The sequence below is a fragment of the Propithecus coquereli genome, unplaced genomic scaffold (assembly GCF_000956105.1).
Source record: "Propithecus coquereli isolate 6110/MARCELLA unplaced genomic scaffold, Pcoq_1.0 Scaffold202, whole genome shotgun sequence".
NCBI lineage: Eukaryota > Metazoa > Chordata > Mammalia > Primates > Indriidae > Propithecus > Propithecus coquereli.
The window spans coordinates 3,459,324-3,470,373 of record NW_012145190.1 but is presented as its reverse complement, the minus strand read 5'-3'; the positions used below and the strand labels follow the sequence as shown (position 1 = coordinate 3,470,373).

The following is an 11,050-nucleotide window of genomic DNA, read 5'->3' as shown; positions in this document are numbered from 1 at the left end:
TATTTAATTCTGCAGTCTGGCCCTTGCAGAAACCATCGGTTCCTAGAGAATGACTGTAGACTGCCTCAAGTTCAACCAAGTGTTAGCCCCAATAGTTCTGTTATACCATACGTGGGATCATTTATAGCATCTCTGATACATAGTATACAGTCACTGATTTGGGGAATGAATTATTTTCTATTCTGGCTAGAAAAGAAGATCAACAACAGTTTATATTTACATGAGATCAACAATAGTGTATTCATTTGCCATTTTGTCCCAAGTCTATGTTAACTTTCCTACTCTTCTTCATAATATAGACTGAACATGTCTGGCCACCTAAACATCACACAAAAGATCACACTGATTTATTAATTTGATAACATCCTACTGATAGAGCAGGGTACACAAGCAGTTGCTAGCATGTTGGAGGCCTTGGTAAAACGCATGTGCTCCAGAGGGTGTGAGAGAAATTGTATCAAGATTCAGGAACTTTGAACTTTGGGAACATTTTTACAGCTTCAGTGCTAAGGACATACTTGAACACTCCCTTCAAAGGGAAACTCACAAAGAAATAGTATCTTGGTAGGCTTCTTCGAGTTTTGGAGGCAAAATATTCCACAGCTAGGTATATTGTTTCAGCCCATATATCAAATGGCACAGAAGATTGCCAGTGCAAAGTGACATGCAGAGTAGGAAAGGGCTCTGCAGCAGATCCCAGTTAGAAGCAGCTCTGCCATGTGGACTACATGATACAACAGACACCACAATATTAAAAGCTGTATCAGTAAGAAAAGATGCAGCACTGAGCTTATTACAAGCCTCAGTGGGAAATCAACTCAGGTCCTGGAATTCAGAAGCGAGTTCCTGACATTTGCAGCAAAGAATTTCATGGCATTTGAGAAATAGCTCCTGGTTTGTTTTTGGAACCTGATAAAAAAGGAATGCTTGCACAAGGGGCACCCCATGTGTCCATACATCCAGGTCTGCCCGTAATAGGCTGGGTCCAGTCGGACCCTCTAATAAGTGAAGTTAGACACGCAAAGCAACAGTCTATCGTAAGATGAAGAAGGTACATCTGGATTGAACTTAAGTAGAACCTGAGGGCATGAATAAGGCACAATTCAAATGTGTATAAATAAAAGCTTTTTTTCCTACCTCCAATGCTACTCTCATTGAAGTAATCATTGTTAACAGGTTGATGTGTATCCTTAATAGTTCTTTCTATGTTCCTATACACATGCATATGTATGCATATTTCATGCATTATATGTGTTTTCACTTTTAAAAAGTGTGATCAGTGCTTCACGTTGATCTGCAACTTGATTTTTTTTCACCTAGCAGTGACTGTATACAATAGTTCTCTTTAGGTCCATCTATCAAAACATCATTTATTTATTTTTATTAGCTGCACAATATTTCACAGAAAGAATATACTTTATTTTCTTCAATGATGGATATTCAAGTATTTCCTTTAATTTTTTACCAATTCACATAGTGCAATATATGCAATCCCTATGCATTGGCATTTATATTTCTGTAGTCTAGATTTCTAAAAGAGGGGTTTCTGGGTCAAAAGCCAAGCAAATTTATCATTTTAAATGGAAACTACCAAACTACTTTGTAAAAATGGAGCCATCCATACTGTGAACAGGAAATAATGAGTGTGCACATAGCCAAATAGGAACCTCGCCATCATTGACAACTATTAATGTTTCATCATCATTGAAAGGCACGGCATTGGCCTTCTCATTTTTCTTCATTTATTTAACCAATTATGATGTGGAAATTTTTTCTGTATAATACTGGAAATTTGCATTCCCTTTTTTGTGAATGGCCTATTTATTCTTTTACCCATTTACCTATTGTTTTTCTTTTTGATTGTGAATTTGGTTTTATTTTATGGATATTGGGGTTGTTATCCCATTGCTTGGCACATGTGCACAAATATTTTCTCTCATTTCATTATTTGCCTTTTAACATTGTGTGTAGTATTTTGATCTTTCCTTTATAACTTTTAGTTCTCATGTCTGGATTAAATACACTCAAATTTGTCCAAATATTCACCTATGTTTCGTTCTATAATAGTATGTTTTTACATGTATTTGTTCAATCCATCTCTATATTATTTTGAAACCCCCATCATGTCACAGGTAATAAGACTAAGGCAGAAAAATATTCACGAAATTATCCACTTTTTAAAAATAATCTGTGAACTGGCAGAACTAGGACAGGATTCCCATGCAGCCTCAAAATTCCAGTCTAATGATTTTTTTACTATATATTTTGCCCCAACCTCTATGATACAACACAAGTAGAATTCTATCTCACCTGCCTATTAGAAAGACTTTCCTTTCAAACTTTCTCTTGAATGCATCTTTTACCTCCTTGTTCCTCAAGCTGTAAATAAGGGGGTTCAACATGGGAATCACCACAGTATAAAACAGAGAAATCATTTTATTGATATCCAGGGAAGAACTTGAACTAGGTCGAACATAGATAAAGAAAAGAGTCCCATACAATACGGAGACAGCTGCAAGGTGAGAAGAACAGGTGGAGAAAGCTTTCCGCCTACCTTCAGCAGTCTGGACCTTCAAGATAGCCACCAAGATGTAAACATAGGAGACCATGATGATCAGACCGGTGAGCACTCCTATAGCCCCAGCCAGGATGAAAAGCACCAACTTATTGATCCAGGTGTCTGCACATGCTAGGGAAAGCAGTGGAGAAATATCACAAAAAAAGTGATTGATAATATTTGGACCACAAAAAGGTAAGCAAAAAGTGAAAATCGTATGAGTCATAGTGCTTATAATAGCCATGCCATAAGGCCCTACCACCAGTTGCGTACAGACCCTGTGCGACATAGCGAGTGTATACCACAAGGGCTTACAGATGGCCATATACCGATCGTATGCCATGGCAGCCAGGAGAAAACACTCAGTTGCCACAAAGAGACCAAAGAACCACATCTGTGCAGCACAACCCAGGAAAGTGATGCTTTTTTTCTCCGCAAAGATGTCACACAGCATCTTGGGGGCAATGGAAGAAGAGGAACAAATATCCACGAAGGACAAGTGGCTAAGAAAAAAGTACATAGGAGTGTGGAGTCTGGGATCAATCCGTATGAGAGTGATCATCCCGAAGTTACCCCCTAAGGTGATGAGATAAACTAAGAGAAACATGACGAAGAGGACAATCTTCTGATGGAGATGTTCTGTGAGGCCCAGGAAGGTAAATTCAGTCACTACTGTCTGATTCTTATTTTCCATTGTTTCATTGTAATCTGTCACAAGCAAGAAAAAGAAATATTTTTATTAGGAAACAAAACCAATCCCTAACAACTACAAATACTTTTTTAAGCCAATGACAGATTATTTTAAACAAGTCTGTAACAGACAATTGTGAAATATTGTTGAACTGGGAGATAATATTCCTAGATTCTGGATCCGAGCAGTTGTGCAAAGACCCTGTATAAACTTGAGCAATTTATTCTTGGCCTGTTTGGATTCTGCATACTCTCCCATCAAGAGTCATCAAAGTATACGATCAAAAACTCCCTCAGATTATAAAGTTACATATGAAATGAGCATGACTCTTTGTATTTCATGTTATTGTATGATGGGATAATAAAGCCTACTTAGGGATACCCTTAAAGGAATACTGTGAAAACCAATGAAATGTTCAGCTCCTAACATTAGACATCAGGGAAAGGTTAAGGAGAGGAGTTCCTGTTCTTAATAAATGATCAGTAACATCCTAATGTTATTAGGACACAATTCACATATGTGTGTATTAGTCTATTTCCTATTTTCCCTTATAAAAGGATGTGGAAAAAATAATATACACACTTGACTAAGAGGTGGTGCATTCTAAAGATTAGTAGAAACAAAAGATAGTTTCATCCTCATAAAGATCTTCCCTTAAAAAAGACAGAATAGATTTACTCTATGACAAATGTGGAGTCAAAAGAGCCTTCAAGAACCAAAAATATAATATGATTGATTGAAAGCAAAGGGCAGGAAGCTAGAAAATTTCTACCAACCACATAATTCCAACATAGGAATGTGATGCCATGGAAGGAATTGAAAGGTCTTGCCTTTGAGATCAAGAGATCTGGCAAACGTTGTACAGCAATTTGTGATGGAAATCATACAGAAAATTAAGCATCTGCTGGGCTAAAATGACATAGAATTATTTTATGTGTTTTCCCATATTTTATATAAATTTAGTTTAAGGCATTTATCCTGAAGTCTGAGGCAATATCAATTATGGTAATAAAATATAAATGTCAAAGGCATAATATTTCATACAGGAAAAACCCTCAAGAAAATATTATGTTTGTGACTCATTAGTTAAGGAAGAACAAATAAAACTGCTTAAAATTTTAGAACACTGTTATGTAGAATAATTTATATGAAAAAATCTAGTTTATACATCATCACTTCAATTAGTGTCCTCTGCTAGTAAAATAAAAACAACATACAACTCTTGAGTTATGCACTAATTAATATGTGAAATTCAATATATATTTTCAAAACATAATAATAGTGACTACCTCTATTTAATTTATGATTATTCTTTACTATCATAATTATTTGCTTCGCGCTACCTGTAGTGTATTTTCAGCTGTCACAAAGACAATTCTAGGCTCATATTAAAAGCATTATTCATTTCAGAAGTGTTTTTTTTTTAACTTAAACAAATCAGAAGTTTACTAGGTTTGCATTTAAAAATGGACCGTCAAGAGTTATTAGATTTATATTAATATATTCAATAAAATATATTGAGCAGTATATTGGTTCTATGTAGTATGGGATTACAAGGAATGAGAAATGTTTTTGTTTTGCCAGTTCAAACATGCCCAGATAGGTGTATTTCCATAAGGGGCATAATGACTTCTAGTTTTAGTCCAATCACTATTTATCACTTTATCTTATTGTAAGTCATTTTGCGTCCTCTAGAAAATGAAGAGGCTGATCTTAATGCCTTCCAATATCTAACATTCTATGATCTTAGACTTCTTCATGGACATTACAGTATCTTTCTCTTTTTCATTTTACAGAATTATTGATATTTAGTTGACAAATAAAAATCATATACTTCTCATATATTGATACAACATAATGTTTTGAAATAAGTATACATTGTAGAATTACTAACTCAAGCTCATTAACTTATGCATAACCTCACATACTTGTCTTTTTTGTTGTGAGAACACTTAAAATCTCTCTTAGCAATTTTTAAGAATACAACACTTTATTATAAAAAGTATAGTATTAGTAAAAACAGGAAATTCAATTGTTTAGTCTCATAAAGATGTGAACAAAATGCCAAAGTCTGCTCTTTTTATAGAACCTGAGGTGGAAGGTTTTGTTCCAAAAATTCAAACTAATCCTGAGGTTTCTCTACCATATTTCACAAACTTCATGTTTATGTTTTCCACAATGAAGTGTACTCACTTCTTTAAGGATATCCTTAATGTATCTCCTTAACTGCTTCAAAGGAAATGATTATTCTCCAGAAGTAAAGATGGAAAATTCAGCTTCCTTCATGGTGATAACCTTTCCCAAGAGGCATGACTTTCTAGACACTTGGCGAAGAAAACAAATTTCCCATCTTGATGAACCTGGGAGTACAGAGGTACATTTTGATCTGCACATTCATTCACATACTGCACAGAATAAGGGACATCTTGGCAGTTTTCAGTAACTTAGAGTCAGGCCCCCAAAGTATTTAAACCTCAAGAGCTTCCACCTGAAGGGACAAAATTAAAATGATCTCAGTAGCATTTGGGCCAAGTATAATTTCCTAACTGTATTTTCTCTCAAAGAAAGGATTTCTAGGAAAACTCTGTGTGTGTGTGTATGTGTATGTGTGTGTGTGTGTGTGAGTTTTCCCCCTTGGGATCCCTCATGCCAAAGGGAGCCCTTTCAAAATTAAATGAGGGAGTTCTCATTTTTACCTTCTATTAAGTATCTGTCTCAGAAAGTTGTCAATAGTGTAGTGTATTTGTTGAATTAGTTGAAAATAAACTCAAGAAATGTATAATTGTTAAGGGTTTATGTTTAGCAATTAAAATTATGTTATCTACTTTTGATTAAAAATATCAGGACAAAAGTATTTCTACCTTTTTTTCTTCTTAAACCCAATCAATCAAAACCCAAATCAATGACTTTAGCACCCCTCAAAGATATGGGGTCCTAATCCTGGAACCTATAAATGTAACCTTATTTGGTAAATGAGTTTTTGCAGATGGGATTAAATTAACAATCTGAGAGGAAGCCGTTATCCTAGATTTATCTGGGTGGAGTGTTAATGCAGTCACAAATGTTCTTATAAGAGAGGTAGAGTAGATGAGAGGGATAGGAGGAGGGGGAGGGGAGAGAAAAAGATAGGGGAGGGAGAGGAGAGAAGAAGGGAGAAGAGAGAAGGAGAAAAAGAGAGGAGAGGACAGAGGCAAAAATTTGAAGCCACAAGCCAAGGATTAGTGGCAAAGCTAGAAGAGGCAAGGAATGAATTATTCCCTGCTGCCTCCAGAGGCAGTGTGGACTTTGAAGCCCTCTTGATTTGGGCCCAGTTTGTGTTGATTTGTTACAGAAGCCACAGGACACTAATACAAAGAAAAAAAAGAAATAATGAAAATCAGAATGGAAAACAATGAAATAGAAAACATAAAAATAATAGAAAAATCAATGAAATCAAAAGCTGTTCTTTGAGATCAATAAAATCAATAAACTTCTCACCAGCTTGATCTGGAAAGAAGTGAGAAGACACAAATTACCAATATCAGCCTATAAAGAGGAGAAAACACTATATGTGCTATGAATATTAAAAGGATGAAGAAATATTATGAACAATGTTATGCCAATAAATTCAATAACTTAGGTCAAATAGATAAATTCCTCCAAATACACTAACAAAGCTTACTCATGAAGATATAAATAACTCAAATAGCCTTTTATCCATTAAACTAATTGAATTTCAATATAAAGACCTTCCCACAAAGAACCTTACAGGTTTAGGCACCAAATATTTAAAAAAGAAAGAATACCAGTACTGCATGTACTCTTCCAGAAAATTGATGAAAAGGAAATATTTGTCAAATTACTCTATGCCAAAATGACTCTGATAACAAAACCACACCAATACATTACAGAAAAAGAAAACTATAGGTAAGTGTCATTCATGAATAAAAACATAAAAATTTTTTACAAAATTTTAGCAAACTGAATCCAACAATATAACCAACACATGTATAGTCCAGGAATGCAGGTTTGCTGTAACATTTGAATTTTTAAAACTGTAACTAACCATATTAACAGAATAAAAAAGGAAAACATGATTATTTCCATAGATGCTATAAAAACATTGAAAAATCCAACATCCATCCCTCATAAAAACAGTTATCAAAATAAGAGTAGAAGACAACTTTCTCAACTTGATAAAAGCAATTTACAAAACCGAACACACAAACAAACAAAAAACACGTACAGCTAAAATCATACTTACAGTGAAATACTGAATGATTTCTCCCAAAGATCTGGAACAAGACAAAGATATCTAATGTCATTATTTCTACTCAACATTACATTTGAGGATATAACAAGTGCAATAAGTCAGTAAAAAGAAGAAAAGAAAAGAAAAGAAAAGACAACAATATGGAGAGTGTAAATTGTCTTTATTTACAGATAATATAATCTTTTATGCTGAATACACTTTGGATTCTATAAGCTATTAGAAGAAATAAATGAGTTACCAAGGTTACAGGATACAAAAGTAATATACAAAATCTATTGTATGTCTGTATACCAGCAACAAGCATCAAAATTGAAATTTTAAAAACAATAGCATTTATAATAACATCAAATATTTTCAATACTTAGGAATACGTCTGACAAAAAACATTCAACATCTATACATTGAAAACTATAAAACACTGCTAAGAGTAATTTTAAAACCTATCGTATGGGTAGGTATACCATGTCCATGAATTGGAAGATTCAATATTGTTAACATGTCAAATTAATGTGTACACTCAATGCAATCCCAAACAAAATTCCAGCAATATTTTTTATAGATATTGACACATTGATTCTAAAATTGGCATCAGAAGCAAAGGTCCTACAATAGCCAGAACAATTTTTAAAAAGAAATAAGGTGGAGGAATCACATTTTATTTACCTGTGTTTGGGACTATGTTTTTTTTTAATTTTTAATTAACAGATAATACTTGTAAACATTTATTACATAATTTATTACAAAATTACTTTGTAAACAAAGTAATATTATGATATATGCTACATGCATACATATTGGAATGATTAAATGAAGCTAATTAACTTATCCATCACCTAACCTACTTATCATTGTTTTGTGGTGAGAACATTTATTTTTAGCAATTTTGAAATATGCACTATGTTATTATTAATTGTAGTAACAATGCTGTGCAACAGATCACTGACACTTACTTCTCCTGTCTAAATGATACTTTTCATCCTTTTACCAACACCTTTCCTTCCCCCTCCTCCAGACCATACACTGTCTCTGCTTTTCCTACCTGTTCTGATGTAAATATTTTCCCAATTGTTCAGCATGCAGGAGTCTTTCAACTAGCTTCTGCTTTCTCTCAGAGGTATTGATCCATGTGTGTTTATTAGATGCATCTGCCAGAAGGCACATAGTCACAACCCTCCTATTCCATCATGTTGCTGATATCATTCTCCCAAGAATTTATTATTTTACAGTTTTGCAGGCCAAAAGTCTGACACAAGCCCTCATCGAGCTCTTATCAAGGTGTTGATGACAAGATTGCTCTTCTTCTAGAGATTCAAGGGGAAAATCTGTTTCCTTGCCTTTTCCAGTTTCTAGAGGCTTCACACATTCCTTGGTTTGTGGCTCCTTTCCTCCATCCTCAAAAAGAGTAAAATTGCTTATCTCTGACCATTTTTTCCTAGTTATATCTCCCTCTTCCCACAACCTGTAAATGTTGTCTGCTTTTAAAGACCTGTGTAGTTAGATAGAGCCACAATATAATCTGTCCATTTCAAGGTCCTTAGTTTAATCATCTGCAAAATCCCTTTTGCCATGTAAGGTAACATATTCACAGGTTCCTGGGATTAGGATCTGGACATCACTGAAGACCATTATTCTGCCTACCACGCTATCTCATCAGGTGCTATACTTTGTTCTCTCCTACGTGAAACTTCATCCCAACCAACTTGAGTGTTCTTTCCTGGCTGCCTCTGTGCATCTCCTTAGTCCTACCTGGAATGCTTTTTCTCTAAACTATGGATAATCTTGATTTTATTTTTCTTTCCAAACTAACTGCTTCCATAAAATTTTTACCAACCACTCCAGCTCACAATGATAAGTCCTTCTTCTGAAATCTTGTGGCACGTTATGACATGAACAAAGCAAATGATACTTTGAACTGCAGGTTTTCTTTTTCCTTTTTTTTTAAACAAAAGATGAACTTTATTAAGTATGACAGATTTTTTTATTTTAAAGCATTTAATTGGCAAATAAAGATTATGTATCTTCAAGGTGTGCAATGTGAAGATTTTATATACATATACATTGTGTGATGATTACTGCAATCAAATTAGTTAACACATTCATCACCACCCATTCTGTAGATTAGATCCCCAGAACCTAATCATCTTATAACTTGAAATTTGTTTCAATTTTGACTGACATCTCTATATTTTCTCAACACCTAGTCTCTGGTAACTTCAGTACTACTCTGCTTATATGAGTTTGACTGTTTTATATTTTACATTTAAGTGCGATCATGAAGTATTTGTCATTTTGTGCCTGGCTTATTTTACTTAGAATGATGTCCTCCCAACACCCATGTTGTCACAAATGACAGAATTGTTTTCTTTTTAAAGGCTATGTATTCTATTGTGTGTATATACCACATTTTCTTTCTCCATTCATCCTTCGGTGAACACATTTGCTTCATTCATATTATAATGTGCCACAGGATTTTAGAAGCATTGATCATTGAGAGCTGGAGTGGTTGGTGAACAGTGTTGATTCCATATCTTAGCTATTGTGAATAACACTTCAATGTACATGTGCAGATATCTCTTCAAAACTCTGATTTTAATTCCTTGGGATATATACCTGGTAGTGTAATTGCCAGATTATATGGAAATTCTATTTTTAGTGTTTTGATGAACCTCCATACTGTTTTCCACAATGACTGTACTAATTTGAATTTCTACCAACAGTGTACAGGATCCCCTTTCCTCAACATCTTAGCCAGCATTTCTTATCTTCCATCTGTTTGACAATAGGCGTTCTAAAATTGTGTGGTGATATCTCTTTGTAATTTTTAATTGTATTTTCCTGATGATTAGTGATGTTGACCATTTTTTTTTCATGTATCTGTTGCTCATTTGTATGTTTTCTTTTGAGAAATATCTATACAGGTTTTCGTCCATTATTCAATCAGGTTATTTGTTTTATTGTTATTGAGTTGTTTGAGTTTCTTATATATTTTGGATACTAGCCCCTTATCAGATATATGGCTTATAAATATTCTCTTCCACTCTGTGTGTTGCCTCCTCACTCTGTTAGTTTTCCTTTATTGTTGCTGTTTTTTATTTTGTTTTTGGTCTCAGATAAAAATCAGAAATGCAGAAAGTTTTCAGTTTGATGTAATCTCATTTATTTTTGCTTTTGTTGCCTGTACTTTTGGGGTAATAGCCAAAAAATCATCACCAAGAACAATGTAATTAAGATTTTTCCTTATGTTTTACTCTAGTAGTTTTACAGTTTCAGGTCTTACATTTAAGTCTTTAATCCACTTTAAGTTACTTTTGTATAACATATGAGTAAGGTCCAGTTACTTCCTTCTATGTGTGAATATCCAATTTTCCAAACACCATTTATTAAAAAGACTGTCCTTTTCCTATTGTATGTTCTTGTCATCTTTGTCAAAAATTAATCAAAAATAAATGTGTGGATATGTTTTACTCTAGTAGTTTTACAGTTTCAGGTCTTACATTTAAGTCTTTAATCCACTTTAAGTTACTTTTGTATAACATATGAGTAAGGTCCA

The 11,050-nt window shown here is 34.0% G+C and overlaps 1 protein-coding gene across 1 annotated transcript; it reads right to left on the bottom strand.

Moving 5' to 3' along the window:
* Positions 1 to 2,306: 2,306 nt before the first annotated feature.
* LOC105810034 (olfactory receptor 5G3-like) lies at positions 2,307 to 3,251 on the bottom strand. Its single transcript, XM_012643942.1, has one exon. It carries the CDS (start codon positions 3,249 to 3,251, stop codon positions 2,307 to 2,309), a length of 945 nt encoding a protein of 314 aa, XP_012499396.1.
* Between the last annotated feature and the right edge of the window lie 7,799 nt (positions 3,252 to 11,050).